At 41.5% G+C, this 19487-nt stretch overlaps 1 protein-coding gene across 17 annotated transcripts in view; it reads left to right on the top strand.

Annotated features, from left to right (window-relative positions):
- Positions 1-6016: 6016 nt before the first annotated feature.
- LOC101940673 (golgin subfamily B member 1-like) overlaps positions 6017-19487 on the top strand; it is a 69534-nt gene continuing 56063 nt past the window's right edge. For 7 of the 17 annotated variants that reach the window (XR_010600591.1, XM_065592667.1, XM_065592662.1 and 4 more), the window contains exons 1-7: positions 6038-6230; positions 12100-12157; positions 13585-13728; positions 15056-15205; positions 17986-18108; positions 18703-18870; positions 19297-19482. Coding sequence is in view for 16 of the 17 variants with exons in the window: in XM_065592667.1 (XP_065448739.1) it covers positions 12113-12157; positions 13585-13728; positions 15056-15205; positions 17986-18108; positions 18703-18870; positions 19297-19482 (816 nt within the window). In the remaining variant the exon portion in view is untranslated. Of the gene's footprint in view, positions 6329-8401; positions 8521-12099; positions 12158-13584; positions 13729-15055; positions 15206-17985; positions 18109-18702; positions 18871-19296; positions 19483-19487 lie in introns of those variants that run through there. The other 10 variants (XM_065592668.1, XM_065592666.1, XM_065592664.1 and 7 more) reach the window with 5 other exon arrangements.

Raw genomic sequence — 19487 nt, 5'->3', positions numbered from 1 at the left:
GAATCTTTTTATGTTTCTACATATGTGTTCCCTCCATGTTGATGGCTTGCCATTTTTTTGAATGGTTGTTTTTTCTTATGAAAAAGTATTTACTACATCTGTCTCATTTCCCTTATCCTTTATTTTTCTTCTGCGCCCAAAATTAGTGAAATTCCACCAAACTGTTTCAATTGTAAATTATCCTCCTTGCCCTTCACAATCACAATCACTAGAACACATGCAGTTAGCACCAAATGTAATATAAATTTCAGGAAAAGAAAAGTTAAGGCATAAACCAGGGGAAATCAGAGCAAGTTTTTGAGACCAGATAGATAGAAACCCAAAGGTACTAAGAAATTTCTAGAGGCAGGAAATCCAACTTCAAGGAGCCTTCAGATAATTTTTGTTTATAAAAATCAGTTTTCCAGCAGATGCATATATCAAAGTATAAATACCATGGAACACTACTGAGCACAGCTGTAGTGAAACTCTATTTATACTCTGTCTCTGGGTGAAAACAAACAAAAAAGGGAGGCAATGTCACAGTAGGGGCCTACAGTAGTTCACTAAATCAGGAGGAAAAGGTGAATTAGGCATCTCTAGCACAAATAATAGAAATATCCAACACACAAGTCCTGGCAATAATGAAGGACTTTAAATACCCAGATATCTGTTGGAAAAGTAGTACAGCAAAACACAAAATCTCCCATAAGTTATTGGAATGTGTTGAGGACAACTTCTTGTTTCAGCTGGTGTAGGAAATAACCAGGAGGAGCCATTTTAGACTTGATTCTGATTAACAGGAAGGAATTAGTTGTAAATCTGAAAGTTGAAGGCAAGTTGGGTGAAAGCATTCATAAAATAATAAACTCTGTGGTTCTAAGGAAAGGAAAGAGTAAGAGCAGCAGAATAAGGACAATGGACTTTAAAAAAGCCGACTTTACCAGACTCAGACAACTAATAGATAAGGTCCCATGGGAGGAAAATCAAACAGGAAAAGGAGTTCAAGGGAGCCAGCAATTTTTCAGACAGATAATATTAAAGGCACAACAGCAAACTATCCCGATTAAAGGAAAGAAAGGAAGAATGATAAGAAGCCAATATGGCTCCTTCAGGACATGACTTGAAAATCAAAAAGAAATCCTAAAAAAGTGGAAACATGGACAAATTGTTAAGGATGAATACAAAAGAATAGACAAACTTGTAGGGACAAAATCAGAAAGGCTAAGGCATGAAATGAATTACATTTAGCAAGGGACATAAAAGGCAATAAGAGATTCTATAAATTACATTATGACCAAAAGAAAGGAAAGTATAGGTCCACTATTTAGCAGGGAAGGATGACATTAAAAAGCCTGTGGTGTTTAATGCCTATTTTCCTTCAGTCTCCTCTGAAAGAATTAATTGTGACCTGATGCTTAACACAGTTAATATTAACAAGAAGGGGGAAGAAACATAAGCCAGAACAGGGGAAGAATAGGCTAACGAATATTTAGATAAGTTAGATAAATTCAAGTTAGCAGGGCCTGATAATCACCCTAGGGTACTTAAGAAGCTATATGAAACAATCTCTGAACTATTAGCGATTATCTTTGAGAACTCATGGAGTAAGAGTGAGGTCCCAGAGGACTGGAGAAGGGCAAACATAGTTCATATTTTTAAAATGGGGAACAAAGAGGACCTAGGGAATTAGAGACCAGTCAACCTAATTTCAATGCCAGGCAAGATACTGGAACAAAATATTAAACAATCAGTTTGTAATCACCTAGAGGTTAGTAGGGTTATAAGGAATACCCAGCAGGTATTTGTGAAGGACAAATAATGCCAAACCAATCTAATTTCACTCTTTGACAAAGTTATTGGTCTAATGGATAAGGGGAAGCAAATAAATATGATTTATCTTGATTTTAGTAAAGCTTTTGACACTGTCCCACATGAATTCTCATAAACAATCTAGGGAAATATGGTCTATATGAAATTACTATAAGGTGGGTGAATAACTGTTTGAAAGACTACTCACAGCTCACTTCAAAAAGTGAGGTTTTTACCCATGAAAGCTTATGCCCAAATAAATCTGTTAGTCTTTAAGGTGCCACCAGACTCCTTGTTGTTTTTGTAGATACAGACTAACACGGCTACCCCCTGATACTGTACTCACAGCATAGTTATAAATGATTCACTGTATATAGCGGGATTCTGCAGGGGGTCTTTCCTGGGTCTGGTACTATTCAATATTTTCATTAATAACTCCGATAATGGAGTGGAGAGTATGCTTATAAAATTTGTGGATGACATCAAACTGGGAAGGATTGCAAGCGCTATGGAGGAAGGATTAGAATTCAAAATGACCATGATAAACTGGAGAATTGGTCTGAAATCAACAAGTTGAAATTCAATAACAGCAATTGCAAAATCCTACAATTAGGAAGGAAAAATCTAAAGCACAACTACAAAATGGGGAATAATGGCTAGGGTAGGGATCGGCAACCTACAGCATGCGTGCCAAAGGTGGCACGCGAGCCGATTTTTGATGGCACGCAGCGCAGGCTGAGCTTCTTTACCCACCACCGCTCTGGGGTTCCTGCTGCTGGTCCTTTGCCAGACGGGGTCCCGCTGCTGGTCCCACTCATCGCCCGCTGCCTACCTGGGTGAAGGAACCCCAGGCTGGCAGTGGGCTGAGACCCCGGCTGGCAGGAGCCGACGTCCGAAACCCCAGAGCTGGGGCGGGCTGAGCTGCTCAGTCACTGCTCTGGGGTTCTGGCTGCTAGCCCTTGCCAGCCGGGGTCCCCCCGCCGCAGCCCCACTCACCTTGCTTCCGGTTGGAGTTCCAGCGCAGGCCCCCTGCCAGACAGGGTCCAGGCCTCCAGCCCTGCTCAGCCCTACCAACCGCCAGCTCCACTCACCTCAGCTGCCAATCTGGGGTTCTAGCCGGTTAACAACTGATCACTCAGAAGCCTGTGTGCAGCTTAAAGTACCCAAATAGGTGCCAGACATTGGAAAACTCAGCAAGGAAAAGCAAGGGCAAAGATGACACTAAACTGATAAAATCTGCATTTTAATTTAATTTTAAATAAAGCTTCTGAAACATTTTGAAAACCTTGTTTACTTTACATATAACAGTAGTTTGGTTATATATTATAGACTTATAGAGAGATCTTCTAAAAAACGTTAAAATGTATTACCGGCACACGAAGCCTTAAATTAAGAGTGTATAAATGAAGACTTGGCACACCACTGCTGAAAGGTTGCCGACCTCTAGGCTAGGTGCTTGTACTGCTGAAAAGGATCTGGGAGTTCTAGTGGGTCACAAATTGAATATGAGTCAAAGTGATGCAGTTGAGAAAAAGGCAGATGAGGGTACATTAACAGGACAGCCCTTTGTAAGATAAAGGAGGTAATTGTCCCACTCTATTCAGCACTGGTGAGGCCTGAGCAGAAGTATTGTATTCACTTTTGGGCACCACACCTTAGGAAAGCTGTGGACAAATTGGAGAGAGTGAGAGAGTGAGAGGAGAGCAACAAAAATGATAAAAGGGTTAGAAAACCTGATAGGAGAAAAGGTTAAAAAAACTGGGTAAATTTAGTTCTGAGAAAAGAAAACCGAGGGGGGACCTGATAAAAGTCTTCAAATATGTTAAGGGCTGTTATAAAGAGGACTGTGATCAATTGTTCTCCCTTCTACTGGAGGAAGGACAAGAAGTAATCAGCTTAATCTGCAGCAGGGAAGATTTAAGTTAGATATTAGGAAAAAATCTCTAACTACACCTCTACCCTGATATAACACTGTCCTCGGGAGCCAAAATATCTTACTGTGTTATAGGTGAAACCGCGTTATATTGAACTTGCTTTGATCCGCTGGAGTGCGCAGCCCCACCCTCCCGGAGCGCTGCTTTACCGCGTTATATCTGAATTCGTGTTATATCGGGTCGCATTATATCGGGGTAGAGGTGTATAATAGCCCAAGCGCTACCGGCTTCACGGTTTGCCCGGCTGGGCGCTTCCCCTCCCGGGCTCCCGCTGCGCTGGGGAAGCGCCAGCCAGGGGCGCAGGGTTTGGGGGCTGCCCGGCAAACCGTGAAGCCGGTAGCGCTTGGACAGCCCTTTTCGCGTGGCTGGGTGTGGGAGGGAGGAGGGGGCGGGGTTAGGGTGGGGAAGGGACGGAGTTGGGGTTGGGGGTTGGGAAATGGGCGGGGCCCGGGCCCCATGGAGGTTCCTCTTTTTTTATTTGTTAAATATGGTAACTGGAATGAAACTCTCAAAGTGTTTGTATGGATTGCATTGTACAAATTGCACTTCAGAGTAATGGGAAATTGTGTATACCGTAAAGAAAACTACTTCACCATAAGAGGTACCCACTCTATAGTATATTCAGCAAGTATTTTAGCAGTAAAGAAGAGTTTTGCTATCTAACATACTTTTTTAACTTACATGCAGAAGAGGATTAGATACATTTATATGCCAGTAGATGGCGCTTTTGCCTTGCTTAAACTGTCTAAACTAGCATAAATCATCTTTACCTCTCTTGTGACCATTTCTCCTAACATTGTTGCTTTTTAATGTGTTTTTTCCTTTCTGAGAGGGGAAAGTTTTCACTTTGTGCAACAGCTCCTTCCTTTAGGTTTCTGTTTGTTTGTTTGTTTTGCCTGAAGGTTTCATTTAAAAGATCTAAGCATCATATCTGCAGTAAACTAATCTCCCTGGAAGCATACGTTCAAATCCAGCCAGGTGCTTTGCTTACAGTTAAAATATACAGGGCCCATTCTTCAGAAGTGCTGACCACTGACCACTCCTGTTAAAGTCAATAGGAATGAAGTCAGCACCAGGCCTATATGCCTATGTTTCTGTGAAAAGGTGTTTGGGTGGCTGAGCTAAGAGATCAGGAATCCTGTTGTTGTCGGCACAGAGGCCCGAGGACAGCAACAGCGGGGTTCGTTGCCCGGTGTGCTTCGTGCCAATGAACACACCAGGGTGGAGAAGCAAACAAAGTTTATTTGAGATTTCAAAGTGGTGCAAGGAGACAGGCAAAACCAGTTTTCCTCTCTTTATACATTTTACAACTAAGCCCCCCCTCCCCCCCTACTACCCCGCCTCTATCCCTCTCCCCTCTCTACTGAAGGCATGTTTATACATTTAAGCAATTAAATCATTCTGGGGCTATAAGTCTAGTTTGTTAGTAACTTCTCTCTAAACAGTTATCTGGTCCTGTTCCCCTTGATTTATTACCTCTTCTCCAGCTAGAAACATGCAAGCCTCATCATTATCGCTTGGTACCTGGTATGAGGAGGGGTTTGTAACTGATAACTGGCTGTTTACACATTCCATGCATCTAGCTTTCGAGGTCGATTAGAGTTAAACATTGAAGAACTTTGGTTCATCTAGGCCTAGTGACATCAACACTGTCAGCTTTGTGCTGATTGCACATGGTGTATATTTAGGTGCTGTTATATAAATAAAAAGATGGGTCCAGATACACAGGCCCACAAGGTGCTGAGACACAGCCGGCCTAGCTGGTGAGGAGGGCCTCCAGGATCTTGTAAAGGGATTGTTATCCCTGTTTGATGGGGAAACTGAGGTACAAAGTGGAACAGGCACTTAAGGTGACACAGTGAGTCTTCCCAAAGCTGGGACTAGGGTCTGTGAGGAACATCTGTTCAGCAAGGGCAAGTGAGGCTCCTGACTGCCCCATGACATGCCCTGGAAATGGAGTCTGGGGGATCCTAGCCCCGAGTAGGGTGACCAGATGTCCCGATTTTATAGGGACAGTCCGGATATTTGGAGCTTTGTCTTATATGGGAGCCAATTCCCCCCACCTGATTTTTCACACTTGCTGTTTGTTCATCCTAGCCCCGAGCCCCCTCCCTCCACACAAGTGTGTGGAACCCCCCCCCCCCTTCCTTCTCCGCTTGACAGCTCCCTGCCCTGTACAAGCCCCACCCCCATGCCGGAGGCTCCACCCCCGGCAGCTCCCCTCCCCGGGCGCACTCCTGGGCGATGACGCGACTGGGAGCTGGGGCGTCTCGCCATTGGCTGCGCTCTGAGAGACGACGACGCGCTGACGTATGCCCGGCCGTGGTGCTGCTGACGCCGGGATGGTGGCGAGTTGTTGTCCCTGCCGCACCTGGGCCGGGCCGAAGAGGAGGAGCCGGAGCCCGAGCCCCTGCTGCTGCAGCCGGCACCGCCGCCCCTAGGGCCCGCTCCCCCTCCCCGGATACCCTCGCGGCCCAGCCCCCCCCCCCCAGGTGCGGCTCGCAGGTGAGCGGGGCCCGGATTTCCCCCCCCCCCCCCCGGTGCGGCTCGCAGGTGAGCGGGGCCCGGATTCCCCCCCCCCCCCCCCCAGGTGCGGCTCGCAGGTGAGCGGCACCGGGATCCCGGACCGGCCTGGGCTCAGCTGCAGCGGGGGGAGGGGGGATGACTCCTCCTCAGCCGGGTCCTGCCCCGGCCTGCGGGGAGGGGCGGAGGTCGGGCTCCCATTGTCTGCAGCCAGGCCCCGTCCGCCCCGGGCAGCTTGCCCGCCCCCAAGGACATAGTGGCTGCGCCGGCGGCAGCACTCAGCGGTGCCCTCCAGCTTCCTGGATCCTGATAATAACTCGGGACGCTCTTGTTGCGTTGCTTTGTAACGCCCTGGCAGGGCAGGGACTGGCCAGTGCTGGAACAAGCGACTTCAGTACGCTCTGAGTTCACACCGCCACTGGGGAATACCCCTTCCTCTCCCAAACATGGCATGTGGCCTGGAAACCCGGTTGGGGAGAGGGTGCCAATGTAGTGCAGCTGTTGCCTGGGTTATGGGCTCAGGCTAGAGTTGCAGTGGGCTCCCAGGACTGTGGTGTAGTTATGATTGAACAGGAAATATTCAGGAGATGTATAAGCCATTGCATCTGAGTTCCTGGAGCATCTCACAAAGAAGGGCATGCCCAGTGTAGCATAGGGGAAGGGAGACAGCAAGTGGAATTTCTCTTAGATTAAAACCTAAGTAAATCATAAAGCTGTATATGTTGCCCTGGGAGAGAAGCATCTCAGAGTCTGGCGGGTACTGAATGGCTTTAAACAGTGTAGAAGTTGGACTAAATTCAAGTCTTTGCAAGTGTGATTTGTTAGTGATGCAAAAAGAAAAAAGAGCTGAAAAAAACACCAAATCCATGTTCTTTCCAGTGGAAGCCGATGGATCTAAAGAAGGATTTATAGATGGGGTGGAGATAGTTGGCTCACAGATTATAGAGTTCAAAGTGGAGCGGTGCCCGTTTGAGGATTTTGTTACCATACACACTTTCCAGGATTATAATGAAGGCTACATCTTTGTCATGGAAAACTTAAGAGGAAGCCAGGGTGAAAATGGGAGATGTTAGAAAAATGTATTTCTATTCACATGCTCTGGTGTCCACTCAGTATGTTTCTATTTTTAATTAAAGGGACACTTCAACATGGAACTTTGCCAAGGGTTTAAAAAAAAGAATAAGTTACATGTAATTCCAGGCACTACCTGGATTCCCACCTGAATTCCACTGTAGCTTTACAATTATATTTTCTTATTTTTTGAAACAAGTCTTTCTTCCCTTGCTTTGTTAAAATCCTGTATGGACAATGAAAGTGGAGTTACTATAGAGGAGAAATAATTAAACTAAATACCAAGTGCTATAAACTTCATACTGTGAACAAAGTGTTTTCTAATTTTTCAGCTATGTTAATTTAGGCTCTACTTGCAACTTGTAGTACGCTTGAATTCAGATGAACATATGTAGGCTACAAGGACCGATTGAATAATTATCTCCCCTATTTACAAATAGTAAGCCCACATGTCATACCTAGCTTCTGACCCTTCTTTTAGAACAGTAAAAATGATGCAAAACAATCAAAAATAACTTTAGATTAAAACATCACTGTTTCTCTTCATAAGCCTGTGTTCTGGGACTAAAAACTTGTTAACCTAAAGGGTATTTTACTTTTGTTCTTAGCCTAAGATTGAACTGTTCAGTCTGAAATCCTATTTAGGTATTAGTTTTAATACATTAAAGACAGTTTTGTAGTGTTTTTAATATAGTGTGCAGAAATTTTTGAGCTTCCGATTTTCCATGACCATTCTCAATGAGGACAAAAGTCATTTGACATTTGTGGAGAAATCTTGACTTGCAAATAACATTTGTTTGCTAACATACATACAGCACAGCTGTCCATTAACTGAGCATATTTAAGGATGTAGCTCCAGATGTATGAAAACGTCCTGTGTTTCTGGTGCCCTACATGCTCAAATACATGTGACTAATTACTCCATGTATGTTAATGTAAGAAATATAAGAAGGTATTCAGAAATGTAGAATGCACCTTACACACAAATATCTGAGTTACCTTTTGCTGTGGGTTTCATAACCTTGAGTTTGCTGACTTCATTTATATTCTCAACTGCAATGTTGTCTTTTAACATAGTCTTTTTTGGCAACGTGGAGGAATGGCTGCCCATGCAGGCAGCACCAAACTTAGAATTCACTGAATGTGGAGAGGATGGAAGCAAGATAATGCTATGGCAATGAACAAATAAGCTATTAAAAAGGTATATTTCCTCCTAAATTTACACATATCAAGTACAAAATAATGGATTTTTTTACATTAAAAACACTTAGGAGGGGCTTACTTACAAATTGCACCATTGTACATAGTGTGCTCCTTTGCTCTCACTGGTGAACGGGGAGAACTACCATTCACATCTATGGTTGGGATAGAAAGGAGTACCTTTATGGCATCATTTTTTGCCATCCCTGTATTTATGGAACGGGGTCAGAGAGGAGCACATAATTCCCTGACAGCCCCTTGAGGACAATTAAATGACAACTACCCATGCGTATACAACTCTATCTGTAAGTGATATATAGGGTTGGGGCAATTTTACAAATACATGAGTGACACTATACACATGCATACAGCACATGTGAGTGTTTGTGGGAATGGGACCCTGCTTAGCAATCATTTCTTTCTGCTCCTCCCTCTCACGGTGTGTTATAGTAACCACTCAGTTAGAGCCATGCTGCTTCCATGGCTCAGTGGAGACCAATATGATGTCCCAGAGCCTGTAGGGAGGCACAGGCCCTTTGTAGTTTCTCCCAAGTTCTGTTAAGGATTTGTGGGCTGTTTTCCTGTCATAGTGGAAAGTGGTGCATAGTGCAGTTAAATCAAAGATGTCATCAAAGCAGAGTGCATGAGGTGAGGCAATAAGGACTGAAATGGATGCTGTACTGGGGCTGTGCGGAGACTTGAAAATGAGTGTGAGGAGTTTGGAATTGATATGGAAAGACCGAGGAAATCAGAACTTTTATAACTTCAGGAATGGTCACTAAGAACATTGGGGCCTATGGATATTTAATGTCCTGCATAGCAGACAAGCATTTGCTAGTTAAGGTCACATCTGAAAAATGCACACATGGTAAACTAAGTAGAGCTCCATTTAACTACTTTGGAAGGAGAAAAAATTGAGTTGTGTGTGCCAGGATTTGATTCCAAAGGGTTCAGTTCTTATAAACTTTAATATATGGAGATATACCCTATCTCATAGAGCTGGAAGGGACCTTGAAAGGCCATAGGAGTCCAGCCCCCTGCCTTCACTAGCAGGACCACGTACTGATTTTTGTCCCAGATCACTAAGTGGTCCCCCTCAAGGATTGAACTCACAACCCTGGGTTTAGTAGGCCAATGCTCAAACCACTGAGCTATCCCTCTGCTCCTTGATGCTCCTCCTCCTACAAACCATTTCTTCTGGCTGATTTAAGAAAAACAACCCCGATCAGTATCTCCCAGTTGGACTGGATAGGTAAAGAGAGTTCAGTTGTAAAGAGAGTCCAATGCAGCTGTGCTGCCCAACTTGTTTTGGTACACTTGCCCTTCCTGAAAGCCCCTTAATTAACATCCGTAATGTAAATAACATGTCAAAACTATTGGTCAGGGTATCCAAGGGGATGTGGTATGTAGTGAACTAAACTTGTTGCATCAGGTAATGCTTGTTGGGTTCTAAAGCATTTACAAGTAAAAAAAAAAATTACACACAGCCCCAAGCTACACTGAGCCAGATTCTGCCCTCATTGTACCCTTTCATGTTACTAGGAATGCATAGGAGTTACTGAGGGCAAAATTGGGTCTTGTGACTCGAGGGATGCAGGAAGGAGAGTTTTATACTGTATATAAAGTAATGATATCCACATCCTTTTTAAAGCCAGAAGAGACTGTTATGATTCCTGCATAACACTCTGTGATTCCTGCTTCTAGCTCATCAGTGGTAAATGCTCAGCTTAATAACAATCTGTGCTCTCATTCTTCATTTCCTTTCAGATAAAGTATGTGCCAGCACTTTTAATAAATTGATCCGCTGAATTCAGAAGCGCAGCTGCTCTGCTGTGCTTTTACTGAAACCTGTGCATGCAGATTTGAAAAGGCAAAATACATTCCATTGAAAAGTGTTGCTTGTGGGGACAGGTGACTGAACAGATACAGTTTGGCTTCTCATTTGTTGTTGCAGCTTGAAGACTGGTCAAAGTGAGAAGTACAGCAAGATGGGTGGTAGTATTCTTAATGCAGGCCATCAAACCAAATCTGATAAATTATAGCACAGGCCTCTCTTGAAGAGCTAACTAAATTCTGTCTGACGAGTGAGACGTTCTTAGTGCTGCAGTACATATAAATTGACATTTGAGCTGCCTGTACTGTGGGATTAGCTTTCATGTACATGCTGTCAAAATGGATCTAATAGGAAACATGCTTTAGAAAGATGATTAAATTCAGGAAGGCCTGTTCTTGCAATGTGTGGCAGAGCCATTAGTGTGAGTAATCCCTGCATCAAGGGGAAAAACACTTCAAGGGCCTTGAAATGTTTGAAATAGAGGAGCCCCAAGGCTGCATGGTATCAAGTTGGCTACTAAATTTAAAAATTACTTATAGTTTAGGTATCAGGCTCTTTGAAAGCTTGTGTTTGGGTCTGAACCAGAGAGGTGCTGAGCACCTACAATTCCTAGTTAGTGCCCTTCTCAAGATTTAGGCCCTTAGGCATATGAATGGGAGATGCTCAGTTGTTGTACAGTGTGATATGCCATAGTTAAGGCTACGATTTAGTCATGGGTATTTTTAATAAAAGTCACCTGTCCATGACTTATACTAAAAATACCTGCAATTAAATCTCGGGAAGGGGGATCACGGGGGGTGGGGAGGGTGCCGGCAGCGGCACCAGCTGCTGGGGGCAGCGGCACCAGCTGCTGGGGGCAGCGGCACCAGCTGCTGGGGGCAGCGGCACCAGCTGCTGGGGGCAGCGGACAGTGGCTGCACTGGCTGGCCAGCCATGGACCGCAGCTGTTCCGGCTGGCCAGGCACCGCTGCCTGGGGCCGTGGCTGTTCCGGCCAGCTGGGGACCGGGGCTGCGGCTGTTCCTGTGTCCACCTGAGCAACTGACCCCCGAGCCAGCTGTGTGGGCGGCCCTGAGGTCAGCCACACTGGCCCCTGCAGAAGTCACGGAGGTCGCAGAAAGTCACAGAATCTGTGATTTCTGCGACCTTTGTGACAGACGTGGAGCTTTAGTCACAGTGTCTTTATTTTTTGTGCACAGCAGTCTGTTCATTCTGTAGAAATATGAATTGGAATAATATTTGTCATACTGCAGAGGCAAATACAGCATGAGTCTAAGGTCAGGTTATATGTTAGCAAACTGAGTACAGTCTGTACCTTTTATTTGTAGGTGGAAGTAGCACTAGTGCCAAAAAGTACTTTAAGGCACTTATATTTTTAAGATTGTCTTTTTCAATTTAATTTCTGAAAATATTTGGAACGATAATGTTGGTACTTTATGGCTTCCCTGTCTGCAGAAGTAACATAATGTACAAAAGAATTAAACAGCACTTTCTTAATAATCAATAGCAACTCGTGATGTGACTCGGGTGTCAAAGTTCCTATCAGGTTTCAGCAAATGCAATGAGATCCTGGTTTTTTTTTTTTGTTTTTTGTTTTTTTTTAAACGATATTAAATTAGCTTGAATTATCTTGAACTGAAAGGCCTGGAGAAAAAAATAGCAGAAAACAAGCCTGTTATGTATATAGTTTTCTAAGTGGTACTAATATTCATAGCAATATAATTGTATTTCCTTATTCCTTCTCACAGCCATCTTGAAACTATGTGGAAATGGGGCACTGGAGATGATTCATCCCCTAAAGCAGCAGTAAGTATTAAAAAAAACAAACAAACAAAAAAAACCAACCTTGCAAGTGCTGATTTTTTTAAAAAAACTTGTGAATTTTGAAAATTTCAATTCAAGATGCAGTAATAAGTATCTGCTTTTTTGCAAGGACGGTGGTTTAATCTGCTTAACCTGTTCTTCTAAGATAGTCACTAAAGGTCATGGTGGCTTCATACTCCCAGTCCTATTAGCTTCAATCCTCAGAGTCTAGCCATAACTACACTGCTCACCTTCAGCGTGTTTGTCTTTACTTAAGAAAAGATCAGTAGAAGCCATGTAAACATTAAATCAATCCGTTTTTGCAGGCTAGCACTTGGCTGTACAGATCATTAGTTGCAGTAACACGAGCAGAGAACCTCAAGAATTAAAATCATACTGACTATTTAAACATCAGTATTAGCTTTAAAATGCAAACTCTTGCGGCTTTTTGCCATTTTCCAGATTATTATATTTAATGGTATGACTCTTATAGCTTGTAATGGGAAGAGTTTTTCTCTCTTCTGCTGAAAGTACTTCCAGGTATCTAAAATTAGGCAACATTCAGTGAAACTGTTAATCTCTTCTATTAATGGGTAAAAATCTCTGTGTATCACTTCTCATCCTTCTATAAAAGAAAAGTTTCTAAAATCAACACAAATGGATTTGTAAAGTAACTAGTGCTGTAATTTTGTGTCAAGTCTTTTTGAAAACAATTTTTTGTGGTGAGAGGGAGGAGAAATGCCTCTTTTCTCCCCTTAGTTTTTTTTTTGTTTTTAAGCTGGCTCCGTTGTTTTAAAACGGTAGGGTGGTGTGGATTCTTTGGATATTTTCAAGAACTCTCCCTTGACCCTTGTCCTGATAGGTGCATGTGTTCCACCCACCGCCTAGATTTCTGCTGTCATGCCTTCTTTTGGCAAGTAATCACACTTAAGTTGAGAAGTTGAGGCTTCTAATTTTGCAGTGGAATTGACTGGAAATGAGAGATTTTTATTGTTTAGGGTAGCACCTACAATGTGCTAGCTGCTTTCCAGGCAGACAAAAAGGGACAGTCTGTGCTCCAAGGAGTTCAGAATGTAAAGACAGACACTCATACAGAGAGTAATGGAAGGGGAAAAACAAACAGGGGTTTCGTTATCATGTCAGGTTATAACAGCATAGTGTCCCCACTGTATTGCAGTACAGTTGGCACTGAAGGGAACAATCTGTGTTACAGAGATTTCAGTTACCAGGGCTTCATTTCAGTGCTGCTTCTGTGGCTCATATTTGACAAATTATCCTGAAGCTGTCTAGACAGTATGTTTAAGTTTTAAAAATACTACCCTCTGCCTAAATTTGATTGGGTTGGCTGAAAAGCTGACGACTGTGATTTGTGCACAGCCAGCATTGTCTGCACCATTTTGTCTGTTCAAAAGTATACTTAATGTCTGTAGGCTCATGGCTCGCAAGATGCAGCAAACATGTCGGTGGCTGATTTGACTGAACAGCTGACACGTACTGAACAGCTGGTAACGCAGCTCAAAGAACTTATCAGAGAGAAGGATAATGAACTTCGGAATAGAGATAATCGGTTAAAGGTACTGTGTGTACACATCAGTGTGATTGTCCGACTACAGAAGGAAATGAACTGCAGTCATGTTTTCTTGGGTGAATAAGCTGTTTTCCTAAAAACAGGCTTAAGAGTCAGTTATATCAATATTAGGGACTGAGGAAGCAGTGATCACAGTTTGCAGGTACACGGGGATACATTACAGCTTCCTACCAATTTACCTCCTGTTTCCAGAATTTTTAACCAGCTTTGGGTATTACATAGACAACAAATGGTCCCCAAAAAAGAACAGATGCTCTTGATAAATGTGGGGGACTATTATCAGTTGCAAATTTAAGGTTGTGCAAAGCTGGACAGGGACTTTTTCCTCCTTTTAGGCTAATATTGTCCAAAATATTGTTTGGCATTTAGTTAGGATGCAGACTTATCCCACACTGAGCTGCTTTAGATACAAACATTTTTCCTCCAAATTTCCTTCAATCATAATTTCTGTATTCCTTATGGTACTGCATGTCACCCTGGATTTTTGGCCACAGTAAATGGAAGGAATTTATACTAGATGCCCTATATACTGTTGAGGGGTTTTCACCATTGACTTCTTCGATTAGAGCTCATATTTGTAGTGAGTTTTTGAAAGGTATGTTTTCACCCTTCTGTTTTAATGGGACATTTTCATATTAGTCTAAAAATAAGTTTCAAAATATGGCCTTTTACAAAACCTAATATTGAACAAAGATTTTTTTGTTTTTAAACAAATCAAACTAAACTATTTTAAATTAAACATTCCACTGCAGTGTTGTGAATCTAAATGTAGCTGACCAGAGGTACAAATGATCAAGTGACCAGCATTCATAATATCAGTGTAATATTTAGTTTGTCATCAAGGAAGTGGAGCACCTCATCCCACTTGCATTGTCCGAGATGAGTAAAAAGCTGAGATAGTGTAAGCTGAGTCACCTGCCTTACAAAAATAGGGGTCTTTAGGTGTCTGCAGTTGGGCATCTGAAAATGAAGGCACTCCAAATCACTATTTACTTTTGAAGGTTTAGGCCTTGAAGTAGTAATACTCTGGTTTCTCTTCAGATCGTATAAATCTTTCGCCTTTTACTAACAAAGGAAAGGAAAAATTTTGTAATATGTAATTTTTAATGTGACGCTGCCCCTTAAGTTACAATACCTCTAAGTTTCATAGTAGTCCAGTGCAGATACTTTGCAGTAATGAAAGGAATATTATCAGGCTGCCTTATAGTTGCAGGGCTTCTGGGCATGAAGTTAAAATGTCCTTGTGGAGGTAGGAGTTCTTGGTAACTGTTTTAGATTTATGATTTTATATATATATACTCTGATGTTGGTAGGAAGAAAAAGAAGCTTCTGAAGCCAAGCTTTCAAAAGTAAAGCTGCAAAACAAAGCCAAGGTAACATCACTAAACTCACAACTGGAAGAACTTAAGAAGCAATTATCAGGATCAGAAGGACAAGAGAAAAAAGCAGAGGAAAAAAAGAGAGTGAGTTTGTCCTTCCATTTTTAAAGTTAGACTTCAGTTTACCATGTTCCTGAAATCAGATCTGCATGGGTGGACCTGATTTTAAAATCCAGGATCCGAGATGAACTATTTGGGTCAAATTAAGGCTTTGTGTGTGTTTTCCATCCATCTTGTATATTCATCCACCCATCCACTTTTTTATAGCTTTTTACAAAAGTTAAGAACTGTTTCCATGGACATTCCATTCAAAATATAATGGAAACTATTTTTAAAGGAGTAATGATTCCTTTTGGATGCTTGCACTCCACATTTTCCTCCATCTTGCTAACACATGAGAACTAGAAAAGGAAATTGGTTAGAAAATAACTAGAGCTGTAAAGCGATTTAAAAAAAATTAATTGCGATTACTCATGCAATTAAGATAATTAATTGTGATTAATCGCGCAATTAATCACGCTGTTAAATAATAATAGAATACCATTTTTTCAATATTTTTCACATTTTCAAATATATTGATTTAAATTACAACACAGAATACAAAGTTTACAGTTCTCACTTCACATTTATTTTTGATTAAAAATATTTGCACTGTAAAAAAATAGTATTTTTAAATTCACCTAATACAAGTACTGTAATGCAATCTCTCTATCATGAAAGTTGAACTTACAAATATAGAATTATGTACCAAAAACCCCTGCATTCAAAAACAAAACAATGTAAAACTTTAGAGCCTACAATTCCATTCAGTCCTACTTCAGCCAATTGCTCAGACAAACAAGTTTGGTTACAATTTGCAGGAGATGATGTTGCCCGCTTCTTGTTTACAATGTCACCTGAAAGTGAGAACGGGCATTCGCATGGCACTGTCGTAGCTGGCGGCGCAAGATATTTACGTGCCAGATGTGTTGAAGATTCCTATGTCCCTTCATGCTTCAACCACCATTCCAGAGGATATGCGTCCATGCTGATGATGGGTTCTGCTCAATAAAGATCCACAGCAGAGCGCACCGACAGATGTTCATTTTTATCATCTGAGTCAGATGCCACCAGCAGAAGGTTTTATTCTCTTTTGATAGTTCGGGTTCTGTAGTTTTTGCATTGGAGTGTTGCTCTTTTAAGACTTCTGAAAGCATGTTCCACACCTCATATAGCAGTATCGCCTATACATGTAAACTAACTTGTTTGTCTTAGCAATTGGCTGAACAAGAAGAAGGGCGGTGTGGACTTGTAGGCTCTAAAGCAGCAGTTCTCAAACTGTGGGTTGGGACCCCAGAGAGGGTCACGACCCCATTTTAATTGGCTCACGAGGGCTGGCATTAGACTTGCTGGGGTCTGGTGCTTTGGCTTTGGGCCCCCCAGCCTGGGGTTGTGGAGCTTTGGCTTTGGCCCTCCCACCCGGGATGGCAGGGCTCAGGCAGGCTCAGGCTTTGGTCTCCCCTCCTGGGGTCGTGTAGTAATTTTTGTTGGCAGAAGGGGGTCACGGTGCAATGAAGTTTGAGAACTGCTGCTCTAAAGTTTTACATTGTTTTGTTTTTGAGTGCAGTTACATAACCAAAAAAAAAATCTACATTTGTAAGTTACAGTTTCACGATAAAGAGATTGCATTACAGTACTTACATGAGGTGAATTGAAAAATACTATTTCTTTTGTTTATCATTTTTACAGTGCAAATATTTGTAATAGAAAATAATAATATAAAGTGAGCACTGTCCATTCTGTATTCTATGTTGTAATAGAAACCAATATATTTGAAAATGTAGAAAAACATCCAAAATATTTAATAAATTTTAATTGATATTTTATTGTTTAACAGTACAATTAATTGTGATTAATTTTTTGAGTTAATCGTGAGTTAACTGTAGTTAATCGACAGTCCTAAAAATAACTACTCGCAAAAGTGAAGGGGTCTAGTCAGTTTTTATTATCCAAGGGCAAATGTGAAAAATAATACAAATGGCAAATTAGATAAGAATCTTTCATTTCAATAATACAAGTTTTATCATAAACGGGTTTAAAAATGTTTTAAAAAATATATCAGTATTTCTTTAAAACAGCATGATGTTTGGCACATTAGTACAATTGTTGTACATGCAGCTTGTAAAACAATTGTATTTAATACTTAAAAGATTTTTTTTTTTGTTTTAGAGAAATTAGACATAACTTTATAGGGCTAACAGATTTTATGCATGTCTTCCAAAGCATACATAATTTAACAGTTAACCTACTAATACAGTTGTGATCTATGATAAAGATCACTGGTCCTTGCTCAGAAAGCATATAATTAGGTTGCCAAGCATATAATTAGGTTGTTAGGATGCATGATTTGTGATTGTAAATTGTAAATAATTTCTACAAATTAGTTATTTAGGACATTTTTTTACAGAATTCCAGGTAGTAATGTTTTATTTCAGGATAGTTTGATATAGACTCAATAACCCTTTTCCTCTTCTCTCTACATCCCTTTCTTTTCTGTTCTTTCCTGGCTATGTGGGTTGTGCTTGCCAAGAGAAATGTGTGGACTTTTTTTACAGGATAATGCATGTCCATCCAGCATATGTGGTCAGCATGATATACTTAAACTTTGGCGGTTTTGCACAGACTTGACATAAATACTGTGGCTTCTTTGTTTAGTATCTTGTTGGGACATTAAAAATACTGGGGTCCTGAGAGGAACTCTGAAATATGCAGTAGTATTTCATAAGTAGGATGACAATTTGCCTTCCAGTATTGTCTGAATTAGTGGAGTTGTGGGAATCTTTTATTTTGCCTTTTGAGGCTAAAATCTCCCTATTTATATATAGGTATCTAGAGATGGTGACCAGGAAAATGCTGCAGCTAACCGTGGGAAATTATTAGTACTTAGAAGGAGGGTTGAAGAACTAGAACTCCAGAACACACACAAAAATGAAGAACTACAAAAAAAGGTAGGATTTTATGTGATGTTAACAAGGGTTTTTCGTCTACTCAGTGTAGAATTACTTTTAAAGACTGAACAGATGTATTGTGAAAATAGCCTGTAGAGATATCAGTAGAGGCTAAATGCCAGATCCTGCCCCATTGAAGGAAATGGAAGTTTTGCCATTCATTTTATTGGTGAGGAGTTAGGCCTTAAATTTGTTTTTGCTGTGGTTTACAAATAGTTGGAATTGGGAACACTGTGAATAGGGATAATGGTAGCTTGCCAACTCTCTGATTCTGGCTGAAAATGCTGCCTGACTTCTGTTTTCTTTGTGGCCTAGTATTTTTTTGGCAACAACAGGAGTAAATTTAAACAAGTGATAGCATCCCCCAGGCTGTAGCTGTGCTGTACAGAGGCCTCACCTGTGAACATTTCTGTTGGCGATGCAAAACTGTAGGAATGCTGATTGTGCAGAAATTGCATGGATAATAGGGCCAATATCAGGCTGAATAGTTATACCATTGCAGTCAAAATTTGATCATGTCAGAAACTTGACTTTCAGTAACCTGGAAGAGGGTGGGTGATAGAAATGTAAGTATAGTCATCTTTTCATTCCCAGATTGCCGAATTGGAGGCCCAGCATCAGCGAGGGGCTGAAATGGATGCCATGCTTGCAGAGAAGGAAAAGAAACTAGCTGAAAAAGAAGCCTACATCATTGATTTGCAGCTAGCATGTGACTCAAGCAACGTTGCCAAAGAAACGCTTGCCCCCAGTGAAGAATTAAAGGTATAGCATTAGTATATGTTTATGTTAATGGCAGCTCAAGTGGCAAATCTGCATAGACCCATATGGGTTCCCCCCACCAGATGCGAGAGTCAAAGGATCCTGCTCCATTATACTAAGGAGCATACCCCTATGTTGTGCACCATTGCTTATATGAGAAAAGTCCTATTCTGATGAGTTCCAGTTAAGCTGATTAATTTTTATTTGTGCATAACTTTTTTCCAGTCCAACTTGGGCAAAGACATCTTGAAATAATTCTTAGTAATATTTTGGAATGAGCTGGCAAATTTCACTGATAACTTAAAACAAAAGTTGAAAACTAACTCTAAGCTAGCTTTAGCTGTGTAGAGCCTAATGAATTCACGATGCTGTCATTTTTTTTAGCTCAGGTTACATTTCTCTAATTGTCTTATGTCTTGCACTCCAAAGAATCAGCTGTCCGTGAAAGAGTCTTCACTGCAGAGCATGCAGATTCTAGTTCAAAACCTTACCAAGAAGGTTGGAGATAGTGAAGAAAGATGTAGCCTACTCCAGGAACAGATTGAGAGTCTTAAAAACCTTCAGAGCAAAGAGAGAGATCACTTCCAGGAAAGAGAAGCCATGTATATAGAAAATGTAGG

This window comes from Chrysemys picta, chromosome 4, assembly GCF_011386835.1.
Source record: "Chrysemys picta bellii isolate R12L10 chromosome 4, ASM1138683v2, whole genome shotgun sequence".
Classification (NCBI taxonomy): Eukaryota; Metazoa; Chordata; order Testudines; family Emydidae; genus Chrysemys; species Chrysemys picta.
This window is presented reverse-complemented; position numbering and strand designations above follow the sequence as displayed.